The sequence below is a fragment of the Mustelus asterias genome, chromosome 18, assembly GCF_964213995.1.
Source record: "Mustelus asterias chromosome 18, sMusAst1.hap1.1, whole genome shotgun sequence".
Taxonomy (NCBI): domain Eukaryota; kingdom Metazoa; phylum Chordata; class Chondrichthyes; order Carcharhiniformes; family Triakidae; genus Mustelus; species Mustelus asterias.
Genome location: NC_135818.1, coordinates 53,313,194 through 53,331,850, shown reverse-complemented (window position 1 = coordinate 53,331,850; position 18,657 = coordinate 53,313,194). Strand labels below are relative to the sequence as shown.

Below are 18,657 nucleotides of genomic sequence, written 5' to 3'. Positions count from 1 at the left end.
TATATATCACAAATAGCAGAGGTCCCAGTACAGAGCCCTGCGGAACACCACTGGTCACAGACCTCCAGCCGGAAAAAGACCCTTCGACCGCTACCCTCTGTCTCCTATGGCTAAGTTCTCCACCCATCTAGCCACTTCTCCATGCATGATTTTTCTCCCCAAAAACCTCCACCTCCTGCCTCACACCCCATGAGGACATCCTCTCCTACCATGCTCCCTCCCCCACACACACGCTCTCTCCACCACGCTTTCCTTCCCCCTCCTCCTACAATTGCTTAAAACCTGTCACATCTCTAACTTTAACCTGTTCTAATGATATGAAATGTTAACTCTCTTTCCACAGACGCTGCCTGCTTGCAGAATATTTCCAACATTTTTGTTTTTATTCCATCTCCCATGCTGACCCACAACAAATATAAATAGGATGTATTACATGCTCCCTCTCCTTCCTTGCATTCTCCACAAAGTTTTGCTTCTCCTTACATTTCTCTCCCAAACTACCCCCAAAGCATTGCTTCAGGATTCTCTTTTCTTTCCACCCACTCTTCACCAGAAGATTGTTCCACAGCTCCGATTACTGCTGCTCAAGTAATTCTTGTTGGTGCAGAATATGATTAACTTCTCAGGATTCCCCTTCCAAAGGGTAGAACCTGGTCCACACCGATTCTCATCCACCAGCATTGGCAGGTGGACAATGACTCAAAATGCAAATTGATTGCATGTGTGACTAGATATATAAACATTCCCACCTAGGAGATGCAACTAGGCACATAAATGGCGAGGAAATAAGGATATTTTACATAATATTTGCAGATGAGAATCAGCCAAACATGTCCATGGTTGATATTTGTGCTCCACACCCTTTGAATCCACAGAATCTCTACATTGCAGGAAGTGGCCATTTAGCCCATCGAGTCTGCAATGACCTTCCGAAAGAGCACTCTACCTAGGCTCACTTTCCCGCCCTATCCCTACTATCCCGTGCACTGATCAGGACCAATCCACCTAACCTGCACATCCTTGGACTGTGGAGCACCCGGAGGAAACCCACGCAGACACAGGGAGAACATGAAAACTCCACAGACAGTTATTCAAAGCCAGAATCGAACCCGGTCCCTGGCACTGTGAGGCAGCAGTGCTAACCACCTTGCTGCCTTCTTCATCTAATCTCACCAATACATCATTCTATTCCTTTCTTCCTTGTGCATTACTCTGGTTTCCCCTTAAATGCTTCATTGCTTAAGGTTTCAACTACTCCTTCGTGGTAGGAGTTCCACATTCTAACCATTTTTGAGTAAAGACATTTTTCCTGAAGTCCCTATTGGATTTATTAATTACTATCAATGCTCTCTAGTTCTGGTCTCCCCTACAAGTAGAACTAACTTCTCCATCTCTCCCCTAACAAGACACATATTGGGTCACCTTTTTGTCTTCTCTTTTCTAGAGAAAAGTACCCCAGGCTGTTCAATCTTTCCTACTAGGTATATCCTCTGATATCATCCTAGTAAATAATTTTTATATCTTTTTCAGTGTCTCTATAAACTTTTTATAATGTGGAGATCAGAACTGTTCACAGTATTCCAGTGCAGTCTAACCAGGGTTCTACACAACTTTAACACAAGTTCTCTAGTTTCCAACCCTATTCCTCTTGAAGTGAACCTCAGTACTTTTGTAATGGTGAAATTAATTTGCCAATTGTACACCCATTCTGAAAGCTTATTGATTTCTTCCTTTATTCTGTCACAATTCTCCTCTATATTAAATGCACTACACCGCCTGTTGCTCTGGGAAGAAACATTCCTCCTTCACCTGGCCCACAAGCAGTGCTGTAGAGAAAACAGTGCTCCCTTTACTTATTGGGTTTCCTGAGACACGAGAAACCTGGCTGACCAGGCTTAGACCTGGAAAACAGGTTAAGTATGAGGCAGGGAGCCTCATTATAATGTTTAAAAGGTCAGTCCACCTTTGGAAGCAGACTGTCTCCATCCATCCTGCTGCTGTTAAAATTGGAGGTGGGTGAATTGGGGTTGGGTTTAAAATTTTAACGTTCCATCCAAACACAACCCACCCATTTTTTGTGGTTAAAATTACCCCCATTGTTAGTTTCACTTTACAGTATTTCAAATAGGTCATTATCAAATAAGATGAGGAGTTGGCTAGCTCAGTTGGCCTGGGCAGCTGGTTTGTGATGCAGAGCGATGCCAACAGCATGGGTTCAATTCCCGTACCAGCTGAGGTTATTCATGAAGGCCCGTCTTCTCAACCTTGCCCCTCGCTTGAGGTGATTTAACCTGACGGTCACCTATGGTCATCTGGGACTACGGTGACTTTTTATCAAATAAGAAAGGTCATTATCAAATAAGAAATGGTAATAAAGTAAATGATGACGTTGCACAAACGAATTAAGGTCAAGCTTTAATCAACACAATTAAGGTAATTATTTAAAGTGATTCCCGAAAACAAAGATGTTCTTACCCTGCCAGAGAGGTTTCCCTGAAGAACAGTCTGCAGCAACACTGGAGCCACCTCTTGTAACTGTAGCATATGACAGAGATCCGTCAACTCTTCTCGGCCCAGTGACCCAGTGCCTATGGTGTCGAAGCTGTCAAACACCTCTTTCAGCCGTGCCTCATACTTATCTTGCTCTGCTTCATCCATCCCATAGCACACCACGATGGCGACCTGTCGAAAAATGAAATAAAGCCTTCAGCAACTTTCTGCCCTAACCTCCTCTTCACAAAATGAGCATTTCGTTTTCCTGGAAAAGGATTTACAAAGGGCTTTTGAAAAGACATTGCGTTGACTCAAGACTCAGGTCAGAATAAGTAGAGGTCAAGTAGTAAAGTGAATGGTGAGCTGGTTATAAAACAAAAAAAGAGAATAAAGGATTAAAAGTAATTACTCAGACTGGCAAAATGTGAGAAGCGGTGTTCCATAAAGCTCAAGTGTGGGACCTCTGGTGCTCGGCATTTACATCAATCATTTAGACTTTGGAATCAGAAGTATGGCTTCAAAATTCGCAGTCAATACCAAACAGGATGTGCAGTTAATATAGAAGAGAACCAGGACAAAATAGAGGAAAACATTAATACATTTTCAGAATGGGCATGGAATTGGTATTATCCTAGTAAATAATTTTTATATCTTTTTCAGTGTCTCTATAAACTTTTTATAATGTGGAGATCAGAACTGTTCACAGTATTCCAGTGCAGTCTAACCAGGGATCTACACAACTTTAACACAAGTTCTCTAGTTTCCAACCCTATTCCTCTTGAATATAGATTACGTGCTTCCTCTCCTATTGGTTATACATTTTGGTAGGTGAGAATAAGGAGGCCAAAATCTTTTAGGAAAATAACTCTAAATGGGGTAGAGAGAAGAGGGGTCAGGGGTACAGAAACACAATTTGCTATAAGTAGCGATGTAACTTAACAAGGTCCTAAGAAAGGCAAACAAAGCAAAGGATTCATTTCAAGAAGGATAGAACTGAAAAGCAGAACACTTATGGTAAACCCTATGTAGAACGTTGATTACACCACACTTGTGAAGAGTTCTGGTCTCCAGATTATAAAGGCATTGGAGAAGATGCAAAAACATTTACCAGAATGATACTAGAACTGAGGGGTTACACCTACTGGAAGTACAAAGATGTGCTGGAAGTGCAGGTTGATTGGCCATGCTAAGTTGTCCCTTAGTGTCCCAAGATGGATAAGTTAGGGGAATAAGTGGGGTAAACATGTCCGGTTACAGGGATAGGGCCTGGGTAAGATGCTCTGTCAGAGAGTCGGTGCAGACATGATGGGCCGAATGGAATCCTTCTGCACTGAGGTGATTCTATGATTTTAATGAAAGGTTGAACAGGTTGGAGCACCTTTCTCTAGAACAGAGAAAAATGAGAGATGGCGTGATATGTTTATTAAAGTATAGTTGTAGAGAAGATGTTTCCATTTTGGGTTCACTAGAACTAAGGGCCATATAAGATAGTCACTAATAAATCCAATTGAAGAGAAACTTATTCAGCCAGAGAGGGGTTAGAATGCAAAACGTGTTACCACAAGGCAAATAGTGTAGATGAAGGCGAATCTTGATAAAAACATGAGGGAGAAAGGAAATGAATGATATGTTGGTGGGGCTAGGTGAATTAAGCTGGGAGAAAGTTCATCTGGAGCATAAACATTAACATGTACCTGTTGGGCCGAATGGCCCGTTTCTGTGCTCTCAGTATTAATGCAAGGAGTCATATGATTTGCATTCAGCAAAGCAAGGTTGAAGGACTGTTGCACTCTGTACATGTCCCAAAAGACAAATGAGTGCAACATTACAATTCCACTGCATCCCTGATAAAGTCAATATTTCAGATCTTTGTATCAGCCAGCTGACAACAAATGGTAGTGATAATGAACCGATCTTACAGTGCGTCTAGGATGTAAGAAGTGAAGTCAAAACTTTGAGAAAAGAAATATATATTTTAAATAAAGCAGATACGTAAAAATTAGACTTAGACAAACTAAAGGATGGGAAATAAAATCTTGGAACGGTCATCCTCCTGTCCCGGTTCACACATCAACCCTCCTCAAAATCACAACCTAAACAAAACACAGCTTCTGAAGCAGCTCATCTCAGCGAGACATCACAATCCCTCAACACAAAAAGGGGGTAGGGGGGGAAATCATCAGCTGTGACCCTGTAAACTTACTACTGACATATTTAAAGGTCTGCTGTCCAAGTGGCTCAGAACCATGGAACATAATAAAAAGAAGCACTGCAACAGCCCGTGTGACCAAGCTCCAATGGGATGTGCCAGGTGCTTTCAATTGATCGATTAAAATTTACAGAATTTTACATTTCAAACAAAAGGTCTACAGATAGAAAGTCACTTTTAAGAAATTGCAAGTTTAGTAACTGCAGAATTACATACATGTATATGAAGTATATGAAAGATGTATATAATTCTGCAGTTACTAAACTTGCAATTTCTTAAAAGTGACTTTCTATCGGTAGGCTTTTTGTGCTGATACTGCATAAAAGGCACGGCTTTTCTGGAAACATTTCTACTTTGAATTCTCACTCAGCATGATACTTGCTCAGTGGCAGGTAACAGTGTCGCTAATCGCAATACAAAAAGCTTGTTGGCATCAGCTGGATGCAAACTCACTCCCCACTTGCTGTGATGATAGGAGAACACACTTAACAGTAATGACTGCATTTATTAATGTCAGTAAGGTTTGTTGAGGTTTCCAAATGACACCAGCTGCAACATAATATGGAGCTGGAGACAACACAAAAGAGTCTGAATACTCTTTGACTATTACTTCAGGAGGCTACGTGACTTAAAGTAAGCTCCTTTGCTTTCAACAGACAAGGATAACAAGCTTTCATGCACAATATCACCCCTGTTACTAATTCCCAAGCACAGACGTGTGAAATCTAATCAGCCAATTAAATAGAACATTACCAGATGCTTACAAACATGCACTGTAAAGAGCATTAAAAAGAGCTTTTAGGAAATCATTTGCCACATATTCAAATAGAGAGAAAAAAAATCAAACTGTCAAAAATGGCAGTCATTTATTATTCCACACCAACATGTTTAACTCTTAACTGTGCCCTGGATTGGCCGAGCAAGCGACTTGGTTTCCTCAATCTGGCACAACATTGCAAGAATCAGCCCCATCACCAACATCTCAAGGCGACCAGGGATGGACAGTAAAGTCAGTCTTGCCAGAGATACCCATAGCCCGGGAATGAAATTAAAATAGAAATTCTCAATTTACGACTTAAAAAATAAAAAGTATGGGTGGGATTTTCCGGCCTCGCTCGCTCCCGAAACCGGAAAATCCCGCCCGAGGTCAACGGACCTTTCCATATGGTCCACCCCTTGCCTGCTCCAATTCCCGTGGCAGGCAAGACGGTAAAATTCGTCCCTATGTGTAAATTAAAAGTGAGAACTTGAACATGCTCTACGAATTTATCCAGTGATAGTTGAGCTACAGAACAGAGGTGTTACAGTTTCGATCCACATTTTGTGCCTCTTCAGCTGGGGTGGCAGTTCTTGTCCATCCTTCAAGGCAAAGATGACCATATTCCTTAGCTGTGGTATTTGGTTGAGTTCCGGTAGGTATGTAGGTAACTGCGAAGGTCGATCTGCACCCAGGAGTTTCAAATGCAAACAGGGATAGGATACTGCAGCCAACTGAATTTTGGAAGCGTTTCTGGCTCAGGATTTGCTCTCCTTGCGTTTTCCCTCTGCCTCTGATATGCGCTTACTTTCAAAGGAGGTGGACCTGCTTTTTAATTGGTTGCGCCAGGTGCAGCAATCTTGGGTCCTCCAGGACTTGAAGTCAACATCAAAACTCTTAAGTGAAACCTTCAGAGTGTCCTTGTGGTACTTCCATTGACAGCCACGATAGCGCACCCCAGATTTGAGCTTGAAAGAAGATTTGCTTTGGTAGTTGAGTGTCAGACATTGTGGCTACATGACCAGCCCAACTCAATCATGACTGTCAATATGGTGTAGATGCTTGGCATGCCAGCTCGGGTGAGCATTCAAGTGTCTGGTATTTTTCCTGCCCTGTGAGCTTCAGAAGCTTCCAAAGGCAGCTTAAGTGAAAAGTGGTTGAGCTTCTTAGCATGATGCTGGTACACAGACCAAGTTCCATGTGCAGAGCAGAGTGGGCAGGACTATTGCTCTGTGGACGTTTGGTTTGGTAGGCAGACTTACTCCTCTTCATTCCCAGATTGATGTTCAAAGTAGCCAAAGGCTACAATTGCTTTGGCAATTTTTGCATGTGACTAGTTGTCAGTATAGACAGCTTGAGAGAGTTTGCTACCAAGACAAGTTTACTGCTGACAAATTCTGTCCATGTACTGAAACCTTGGGCTTGAGACAGGGCTTTCCTGGAGCAGGCTGGTACAGTTTTCTCCCTGCTTTTCAGAAGGTCAAAGTCACTGCATGCATTGGAGAACAATTCCATGCTGCACTACATGTCTAGCTCTGCACCAACAGCTGGCGCAGAATCATAGGCACACAGGAAATCATGAAGCATGTCCTTGGAGACTTTGGTCTTTGCCTGGAGTAGGCTGAGATTGAACAGCTCCCTGCCCATGCAATATCGGATTTTAATGCCAGGATCACCATCATGGAAACCATCACAAAGCATGGCAGAGAAAACCATGCTGAAGAGGGCTGACACTCGCATACAACCTGTTTAACTCCATTAGTGACGAGGAATGGGTCAGGAGACTCATCATCATCCAGGACACACACAAGCACGTTGTTATAGATATATCAACCCATCATGATAAATTTCTCAGAGCAGACAAATTTTCCATTTCAAAATCACAGAATTGTCTCAGCGCAGGAGGAGGCCATTCGGCCCATTGTGTCTGCACCAGCTTTCCAAATGAGTAATTCATCCAGTGCCATTCTACCCGTAATCCTGCACATTCTTCCTTTTCAGTTAACAGTCTAATTCCCTTTTGAATGCTTTACAAATTATCTTTTAAAGGTCCTTATGGCTGATTGTGTCAAAGACCTTGGTCAGGTCAACAAGCGTGATATAGAAGTTCATGTTCTGTTCTTAGCGTTTCTCCTGGAGCTGTCTAACTGCAAACACAATATTTGTGGTTCCTCAACCGTTTCAGAAAACAGACTGACATTCTGGCAGAAGATCTTGGTTGATACGTTGCACTAAACAGTTCAGAAAGATTCTGGCAAAGATTTTGTTGACGATGGAGAGGAGCGAGATTCCTCTATAATTGCCACAAGATTGGCGAGTTCCTTTCCACTTGGACAGATGGACAATTGGAGGCATCTTTGTATTCTTGCAGAAGGATTCCTTGCTCCCACATAGACTAAAAGAGTTCAGTGAGCTTCTTGACCAGACATTAGTCATTCAGCTAGGATAGCATCAGCTCCAAAGCTTTGCCACTCGAGATGAGTTTGATTGGTGTTTGTCATTTCTAACAGCATAGGAGGGTCATTAACACAGCAGTTGTTGGCAACCTGTAGCAGTGCGTTGATTGTTTCTTCCTTGATGGAGAAGGCTGATTGGGGATGTAGTTAAAGTGTTTGACCCATCTTTCTAGAATTTGGGCTTTTTTTGTGAGTAGTGTTGACTCATTGACAATGAGGATTAGTGATGAACTAACAGGCACTGGGGGCTGTAGACAGGTTTCAGAGCATTGCTGAATCTCTTCCAGCCCTCGTGGCTCTGCAGATGACTGAAGTTTGTCTGTTTCTGATTCAGCCAAGTGTTGCATTACTGCATTGGACAGTCCTGTGGATGTATTGGTCAGCACTGAGCTTGGATAGTGATGACTTGTCATTGAGTTAATCCCTGAAGAGGTTACGTTTCTTCTCCAATAGTTTCTGGATTACCTCATCGTTTTCGTCGAATCAATCTTGATGCTTATGAGAACAAGCATCATAAACTACTGGGGTAACAGTAATGATGCTATAATTGGCTTAACGCACACAGACAAGGAGAGAATCACCTAGGATTAGCTGTATATTGGGTGATAGTGGTTTCAAACAATCTGGAACCTAATCCCAAATAAGACACAAAATTGTGAAGGATCCCAAGTGCAATGAGATGGCCTGGGGTAGCAGTATTCCTAATGGGACGCAGGTCCAGAATCAAAACTCTGTTTAAATTAGCAATGATCAGAAAAACAAATATATTCCTTTGTTTGTGTGGTCTCTCCATGCAGCATCTCATTGTCCAAAGGTTGGTATCATGATTCATGCCTTGACATTACAATGCAGCAAGGTGAGGAGGTAAGGCCCAAGAAATACCTCAGCTGGAATGGGAAGTGAACCCACCGTTATTTGGCACCACACTGCTGCCAATTGAGCCAACTGACTCACCCTCTTCTCCAATCATATGGTTAGTAAATGAAATAGAAGTCATTTTTTTTTATTCACCTGTGGGACATGGGTGTCGCTGGCTGGCCAGCATTTATTGCCCATCCCTAGTTGCCGAGAGCAGTTGAGAGTCAACCACATTGATGTGGCTCTGGAGTCACATGTAGGCCAGACAGGGTAAGGACGGCAGATTTTCTTCCCTAAAGAACATTAGAGAACCAGATGGGTTTTTCTAACAATCGACAATGGTTTCATGGAATTCAGTAGATTCTTAATTCCAGTTTTTAAAAATTGAATTCAAATTCCACCATCTGCCGTGGTGGGATTCAAAACTGGTCCCCAGAACATTAGCTGAGTTTCTGGATTAATAGTCTAGCGATAATACCACTATCGCCTCCCCAACAAACATTCTAGAAACATGACAAGAATTCTCTTCCAAACTGGAGCAATTCTATCCTTGGTTGGACATAATCTAACCCACCCTGTTTAGAAAGGGGCAAAATCAATCTGATTTCCCTTCCTGTGATCACAAACTCAAACATACACAGTTGGAAAGGCTGCACACAATTCAAGTATCATTATTCTGAAACAGAACAATGATCCTAAAGTTTCTATTGTAGAAAAGTCAAGTTGAAGATTTCCTCCTGGGGATTTAATCAATTAGAATGATAACTAATTGATTATGTTTTCCTTGGGTAAAGTACAAATTTTAGAACCATAAAACAAGTTAAGACATATCAGACCTACCTCCTGCTAGGAATCTGTACGTCTCCCCCAGCATGTACAAATTATTCATAGAGATTAATATGAAATGGAGCATGTCATCCTCTATTAGACTTTCATGAAAAGTATTCTAATGATAGCGCTGAATCCAGGCGACTGGGGCATGTGATAACCCACTGACAAATTACACATGAGAATCTCTGAAAGCAGTACATTTCAGAGAAATGAGACAGACAGTAATTTTTAATTGTTATTTATTAGTCTATTAATCGCCTTAGCAAAAGTATAATTGCTTAAAAGAAGCTTAGGCAGAAAGGAGATACAAGGCTCTAAAGTATTTGCTTAGAATTTCCATTTTATAAGCTATATGTTTTTGTGTGTCTATTTTTATTTAAATATTATCTTTTTCCCAACAAATTATCAGCAACAAAGGTCCCAAAGCATCTGTTGGCCATAAATGTAAAGCTCTCTTTAGTCAAGACTAATAACTTGCCCTGAAGACCCTAAAATCCCCCAATGTCCATACAATGGTTTCTTAAATGATTCCATTATATTTGCAGCCAATGCCCTGTATAAGAATCACATTTCATGTTATGGTCACTCTTTGTATTAAGCTTTTTGGCCAAAGTCTTCAGTCCTTGTTTGTGCTGGGATATTCCGGTTCTGTTGAGAAGTGTTTGAGAGGTGACCTTATTTACTTCTATAAGCTCACCTCTCAAACACTTCTCTTATCATCTCATGAAGCTATTAGCCTCAGTGGAACACCCACTACACTGCCAGTGAAACTGTCAAGTTTTTTCAAAATGGACATCCATTGGCCTCAAAGTAAGATGCAAAATTTAGCACTAAACTACGGATAATTTTGTGTTTTCGACCAGTAGCCATAACGAATTCATGGAAGACTGAAAACTGAATTCAAGAACAGACATAAATGGCAGAACCACTTGGCTTGAATCAGCATTAATAAATGCAGAGCCATAGGGAAAGAGCAGGGGAGTGGGATTAATTGGATAGCTCTTCCACAGAGCTGGTACAGGCACAATGAACCAAATAGCCTCTGTGCTTTATCATTCTGTGTCTATGAATGGACCTAATCATTAAACTATCAAATGTTAAAAGCAATTTGTTCACAAAAAGTTCCTTTGTCAGGATCCACCACTATCAATAGCAGTGATCACAAGACTAGAAATAGTCTATAAGCATATATAAAATTACACAGTAAAGATGGTTGATTTACTGTCTTTACAGATTCAAAACTAATCAATTAACAAGCTAGTTATGAAAACAAATCTTTGCATACCATTGCCACAGAGAGTTAGTTTAAACAATACTGGAGGCAAAATGACCACTAGTATTTTAAAACAGACACTCACTATGCATTCGTTGGAGACTATAATTTCTTTGAAATATGCTGACACTTGAAAATTAAGATAACACCTTGAAATCAGGCTTCCATGGCTGAAATGTTCTTCACTGGCACTATTTAAAGGGACCATCAACCACTTACAGGTAAGTTGTTAGCTGGTTTCTAGTGGCCATTGTAGAAGCATTTAGTGCTTTTCAGAGTTGCTTAAAGTTGTTGAAGGGGGTGCTATGGCAAATGGTGTGGGACTTGGTCCTGATTTCCAGCGAGCTGCACAAACCATTTAATCCCGATATGTGTGCAATAGTTTGTATTGTGTTTGGATTAGAGCATGGCAGGGAGAATGAGCAAAGGTGACACAGAGCAGGAACAGCTGCTGGAAAAAGAAGGAGAGGTGGAAGACTCTTAGCAAGGGGCCATATCCACCCAGGGCGCTCGGGGGCAATTTTCCTTCCTGAGTAAGGAACAGTCGGGTATTCTTGTTCCACTAATGAGATTATCACTGAAATCTTCCATCTTTATGGTCTCAGAGCAGGGTGAGAATGGCACTGCCTGTGGGTGTGAAAGTAACCATGGCCATGAACTTTAATGCATCGAGGGCAAGCACATGGCTTTGTGAGGATTACAGGCTTCCCCATGGCCATGGTACCATTGACAATGCAGATGTCGTTTTGTGGGTGCTGCACACTAACCCTGAGATTTACCCCAACTGAAAGGGATTCCACTCCCGACATCCCGCTGCTGTGCTACAATACAGAGCGTAACTTGATGTCAATGCCTAGTATCCTGTGGCAAATGGTGTGGGACTTGGTCCTGATTTCCAGCGAGCTGCACAAACCATTTAATCCTGATATGTGTGCAATAGTTTGTATTGTGTTTGGATTAGAGCATGGCAGAGAGAATGAGCAAAGGTGACACAGAGCAGGAACAGCTGCTGGAAGAGGGAGAAGGAGAGGTGGAAGACTCTTAGCAAGAGGCCATATCCACCCAGGGCGCTAGTGGAACAGTTAACAGGACATGGAATTTGTGGATGGATCCAATGACCTTGCCATATCTGTAAGGTCAATGTGGCACTGCATCCAGGTTTTAACACTGGTTGCTTACAGTTATCAGGCAAATTAACTGCAGTGGAAGCAACCGCGCAGGTAAATTATGCACTGCAATATCTGTGCCCACTTTCAGACCCTGTCCAATTTTGCAGTCAACCTTTTTGCACCAGTTCCAATTTATTCAGAGAACAAAAGTAGCACGTTTTACTTTATTCTCATTCTATCTATTCAAAAACCAGAGTCTTACATTACAGCAATGACACAAAGTGCATATTTTGCAAATTTATTTTTTTCTAAAACAAACCGCATGGACACGTACTTCCAGTTGATGCCTGAACATACAATAGCCTCAGGTTATCCTTACAGACCAAAGATTTCAGCACAAAACTGTCGCATTTAAAAGAAAGATTTGAAATTTTATAGCACCTTTTACAAACTGAGGACTGTAAGCAATGTGATAAGGACCAGGTAATCCATTTTTGTGTTGCTGGGTAAGAGATAAATATTGATGAGGAAATCAGGGATAACTCCCCTACTCTTCTTCGAAACAGTACCTTGAGATCTTTTACCTCCATCTTGGAAAGCAGATGGAATCACCAAATTATAGAATTCTTACAATGCAGAAAGAGGCAATTTGGTCCATCGAGTCTGCACCGACAACAATCCCACCCAGACCCTATTCCCATTACTCCACGGATTTACCCTGCTAGTCCCCCTGACACTACGCGGCAATTTAGCATGGCCAATCCACCTAACTTGCACATCTTTGGACTGTGGGAGGAAACTGGAGCACCCGGAGGAAATCCAAATAGACACGGGGGGAAAGTACAAACTCCACACAGACAGTCACTTGAGGCTGGAATTGTACCAGAGTCCCTGGCGCTGTGAGGTAGCAGTGCTAACCACTGTGCCACCGTGCCGTCCCCTTGGGGCCTTGGTTTAAGGTTGCATCTGAAAAGCAGGACCTTTGACAGTGCAGCTTGCTCGCAATACTGTATTGGAGTGTCAGCTCAGAACTTTTTGCTCAGGTCTCTGGAGTCAGACTTGAACCTACAGCCTTAGAACTCCTCAGTGGCACACTGAGCCACACCTAGTCTTAGTCATTTCGAGTCTGGTAATGGTGATGATGATGGTGATATGAAAAGATACGTAAATCTTCCCCATCAACATGCATAAACCGGTTTATTTACAGTGAGAGTGTGCAAACCAGATTTTGACCATTTTGAACACAACGTAAGAGACAAGAAAAATTATTAACGGGTTAAAATTCTGAAAGCAGTGACTTGATGCCATTAGCAATGACTAACTGAGGCCGTTTTAAAAGTCTGTTTTGCTTGGGCAGTCACAGCTTTAAAAAAAAATGTGATTATCCTGACATCCATTATTATGCCAAACAATGAAGCTTTGATTTATTGCACTGGTTCACTCCACCTGCAGCTCCACAATCAAAATGAAAATGGCCCCCTGATCCAGGCAGGTTACCAACAGATGGGTTTAAACAAGAGACTGTGGCAGTTTGGTTTAATTCGTTGCAAAAAAAAACTCTGGGCTTCGCATAATTTGTGTTTAATATATAATACACATCGTTAACTAGCTTCTAGTTAATTTATCAATCAATTTATTTTTATTATTCTGTCTCCACAGGGAAGTGGAGTTTCATCATTGATGTTTTCACCTACCAAACAGCAGGCAGTAACTACACAGGAGAGGTTGTTAGCAACCTTTTGTTGTCAAGTGATGACATGCTGTTTCTGGCTAAAATGGCTAGAAAACTAGGATTGCTCCCAGGTCTTTTTTCCGTAAAACATAAAATGAGGATCACTTCTTATTTGTAATTAAACGCAAGAGGTATTTTTTTTTTAAATGGAAGCATCGGAGTATTTTAGGTCCTGGGTTGCCTTTAACCAGCATTACAGAAACATGCTCAGTGATGCACGGATCTTTTCTTTATAACACTTTGGACTGTCAAACAACTCTTTGAAATTGTAATTTCGCTGGGCAGCAATTCAAAGTTGTTACGTCTCCCAGATTTTTCAAACAGCAGACTACCTGACATAATTTGGTGCCCAGAGGCTGCAGGGTTGAAATTGGTCAACTGGTTGTTTTTGTAAATCAGAGGTGAAAAAAGTGATCAATTTAACATGATGTGGAAATGCCAGTGTTGGACTGGAGTGGGCACAGTAAGAAGTCTCATAACACCAGGTTAAAGTCCAACAGGTTTTGCAGGTCTGGAGCGTGCACCTAAGGATACGTGAAAAACGTTCAATGTATTACTGACCTTGGACAGGCTTTCAATGTCTGGTGCCTTGTATATGCTAAAGAGGTACCTTATGTGTGCTTGTTGTAGGACACCTCTGAGAGTTTGAAATCATAGAAATCATAGAAACCCTACAGTACAGAAAGAGGCCATTCGGCCCATCGAGTCTGCACCAACCACAATCCCACCCAGGCCCTACCCCCATATCCCTACATATTTTACCCACTAATCCCTCTAACCTACACATCTCAGGACACTAAGGGGCAATTTAATCATGGCCAATCAACCTAACCCGCACATCTTTGGAATGTGGGAGGAAACCGGAGCACCTGGAAGAAACCGTGGGCTACCCTGGATAAAGCAGGCTGCAAGTGTAGGTTTTCCCAGCATGGATGCGGCCGAGCAAGGGGCTGCCACTAAACAGGTAAGTTTCTAAGAAATTAAAATTGACATGAGCAGGAGCTCTCCTCCCTACTCTACAGCACACCTATCTCTCCCCCTCCCTCCCTCCTCTTACCTGAGAGCTACTGCGCGGCAAGCAGTCTGAAATTTATGAACTGGAATGTGAGAGCCACCAGAGAAAGTGCAACATGCATCAGCAGCTCACCCAAATTATTGGAACGAGGTCCAAAACCCAATTTCAGGTCAGCTTTGGTCAGGTCTTTTAGTTAATTGTGATGCATACGGCTTGCGTGGCCCAGATTCTACTAGAAAGCAATTAATTACCGCATTGAAATAGCTGAAGCAAAAGTTAACTGATTTACGTTTTTGGTGGGGTGCGGGTTGTAAGGGGCAGCCCCTCTTTCAAACTGTCTGATCGAGAGACACACACCCTAGGATGCCAGCACAGATGAGTGATAGCAGGATGGGAGCTGCAGAGATGGGGGCTAGGCAGCAAGAGCAGGGAGCGGCAGTCTCTCAAATAAATGATTGTTTGAGCCTTCTGCAGTTTTCAATGGGTCTATGATCCTGCAACCAGTATAGGCAAATTGGATTATCTGTGTAGCACTGGGAACAAATTAATGATTCCATTCTCCCAGAATCCACCTAAACATCTGCAAGTATAAAAGCTAGTTTCATTTTTTCTAGCCCTCCACCCCTAAAGTGGCAGTACGCTGAAGTTTGTTGTATGTCGACAACGACTAGACCACTTATGCAAGCCGAAACATTGAGTGCGGTATTCAAGGTAGGCAATGGGGGTCTTACCCTCTGGATGGACAGTTGGCAAGAACAGCCACATCACCTCTTTTTGGGATGGCCTGCCCAACTTAACTGGGCAGTGGCAGGCCATGCCTGGGATCAAGGACCCCATACACAGAGGTCGCACCCACTGAGAGCTGCCACAAGAGGTTGGCAGTTCTTCATTGCTTGGGAATGCCACTGGAGAGGTGGTGGCTGCTGTCAGTACCAGACTCACCCACACTGTAGGATGCCAGCACAGATGAGTGATGGCAGGATGGGGGCTGCAGAGATGGGGGCTAGGCAGCAAGGGCAGAGGGGCAATCTATCAGCAGTCTCCCCAACCCTTCAAAATGGCAGGTCTCTCGATCAGACAGAGTGCCTTTGAATGTGGGGCTGCCCCTTACAACCCCACCCCACCGGAAACATACAAGCGACCCAAGAGAGTTTGCTTTTCGGACTTCCCACCTAGGTATTAACTGCTCACTTGAACACCTCAATTAGCAGCAAGGGGGAGCCGAGTTTTTCCAACGTGGACTTTTTTTCTTTCATGGGATATGGTGTTGACGGAAAGACCAGTATTTGTTGTCTGTTTCTAATTGCCCTTGAACTGAGTGACTTGCCAGGCCATGGGGTTTGGAGTTGCTTGCCACACCATTGCAGAGGGCAATTAAGAGCCAACCACATTGCTGTGGGTCTGGACTCACATGTAGGCCAGATCAGATGAAGACGGCAGATTCATTAAGGGCATTAGTGAATCAGTCATTAATATTTCAGAAAATAAATCAATGCAGAAATGGATCGATCTTGAGTGGCATTAAGAAAATTGATTAAAAGCTATGCTTTAGACCTCGAGTTCCATTTAAAGTAGAAACATTTGAGTCAAAATAAATTAGAGATAGCCTCCCAGTGACATCTTAATGTTCATGTTTACCAAGTTCCAGTGCCTGCCTCCACCATATGAAAGTATTCTCCTTCTGTGATTTCCGAGACAAGGCGCTTAATCAAGTACAGCATCAAACGGCAAAGAAGCAATAGGTCTCAGGAAAGGAAATATTTAGTGGGTGACATTTGGTCCTGTGTAAAGGCAGCTCTTGATAGTTAATATGAAGCAACGGTGATGCATCCATGAAGAAAGGCATGACTCAACTATTAGTTGCCTCCTCAGAGAGGAAAGTGATGCAACAGGGAGAGAGTACTGTGGTTAGTTCGTAAATAACCAATGATTTCCATTTACATATTTGAAATTTTACTTTGGGCATTTTGAACAATTGAACAGTACATAATACACTGTGTAATCAGATGCAACCATGTACTACTGCTCCCCATCAATCGCATTATGTTCCCAATGTAAAATGAATAATTAGGAAGTAGCAAACAAGTAACAATGTCCTCATAGAGACGAGAGAGAGTACAGAGCAGTGAGGAAATCTTTTTAACTAAGAAGACAAACCTTAACGGCATGGACAGGAGGGCTAAGAATAAGTTTACTAAAAAGCTGTGTAGGCCAAAATATTAAGCTTGGGGATGGATATAGGCAAAAGGGCAATTTTGACCAAATAAATGGAAGGGAAATATTACTGTGAAGTACGTTTGAGCCAGAATTACTGGTTTATATGCAAACTTGCAAAGCATTCTAAATAATAGAGGAATTAATTAGAATGGATACATAAATGCATATTGTTGTTGGCTTTGTCCAGGGCAAGACTGGAAACTAAATGTTCCCAGCTATAAAGCTTTCTCAAAAAGTGAAGCAAAGAATAATATATATATATATATATATCTGTAATATTTTTATATATCATCTTTGATGATGTTGCAATGCTCCAAAGCACTTCACAGCAAATGAAGTACTTTTGAAAGGAAGTTGCTGTTGCAACGTTAATGCAATGCGGCAACACATTTGTAAACAATGTACCAACAAAGATTAATGAGATAAATTACAATGATTCATTTTTAGTGATATTAAGGAATAAATATTGTCCACAATACTGGAACTTTTGCAGAAAAGGGTGGCTCCAAAAGAGTTTCAAAATTTTGAATGGCTTTGAGGAGGTAAGAGAGATTATTTCCATTGGTTGCCATAATGGGAGCAATGAGGAATACATTCTAGCTCAAGAGGCAATGAGAAGAAAAACTGCTTTTCTCTCTGCCCCCAACTCCATAGAGCGCATTGTTACAAGATGTCACTGAAGTAGATACTATAAAATAATAAGTTGAGTTCATTTAATATATTCAATACAGGAAAGCACTAGTGCAATGGGAGAAATGACTTCCTTCTGCAATTTCTATACTATTGTTTAGGGTGAGTTCCAAAGACTAAATGAATCATATTTTTTTCAATTACAATCTCCAATGACTTGAAGCTCACATGTCACCACTGTATCCATCAAAACGTTTCTCATCGCTGAAAGAGGATCCTGCTGCATTTTAATATTGAGTCATTTAGAAAAGTAATAGTATCATTTTGATAGAGCTACAGGGTAGATTAACAACATACACACCTGTGAACTCCATGTAAAGGAGCGTAACTAAAACTTCAACCCCAGTAAAACTTGCCACAAAGGAGATAACTGCATTCAGCCACCAGATCAGTTTCATCTAAGCATAGCAGCGAGCTCTTGACCACTGATGGGAGCTTCCAGTCCCACCAAAGTCAATAGCAATTTGCATGGCTCACCAGCCCTGCCGCTGGGGAACCTACTGCGGCAGGGGGGGGGGTTCAACTTTAGCAGCTCGGAAGATCATGCAGACGAGAAGGGCTGGAAAATTCTGGCCAAAGTCTTATTAGGACAGATTAACCTAGAGCTCGGTTAAATTAATAGGTTTTGAAGGGGAAAAGCAAGGGAGATAGTGAGGTTTACAGAGAGAATTCCACAGCTTTGGAGCTGGGCAGCCAAAGGCATGGCCAGCAATGATGCAGTGCTCAGAATCAGGGATGCTCCAGAGACCCCAGAATTGAAAGAGTGGATATCCTGCAGGATTGCAGGGCTGGAGGAGGCAATACAGATAGAGAGGGATAAAGCCATGAAGGAACTTGAAAACAAGGATGAGGATTTAAAAATTAAGGCCTTATTTTACAAGAAGCCAATGTAGTCAGCAAGCACAGGGTGATAAGAGAATGGCATTTGGTCCAAATAAGGACACCCAAATGAGGCTTATAAAGGATAGAATATGGGAGGTCAGTGAGAAATGTATTGCACTGGCCAAGCCTGTTTCT

At 42.1% G+C, this 18,657-nt stretch overlaps 1 protein-coding gene across 4 annotated transcripts in view; it reads right to left on the bottom strand.

Annotated features, from left to right (window-relative positions):
• The window catches only part of nin (ninein (GSK3B interacting protein)), a 163,315-nt gene that overhangs the window by 143,394 nt on the left and 1,264 nt on the right, over positions 1-18,657 (bottom strand). For all 4 annotated transcript variants that reach the window (XM_078233948.1, XM_078233946.1, XM_078233947.1 and 1 more), the window contains exon 2: positions 2,476-2,682. In XM_078233948.1, the coding sequence (XP_078090074.1) occupies positions 2,476-2,658 (183 nt within the window). In that variant the 5' untranslated portion in view covers positions 2,659-2,682. The remainder of the gene's footprint in view (positions 1-2,475; positions 2,683-18,657) is intronic.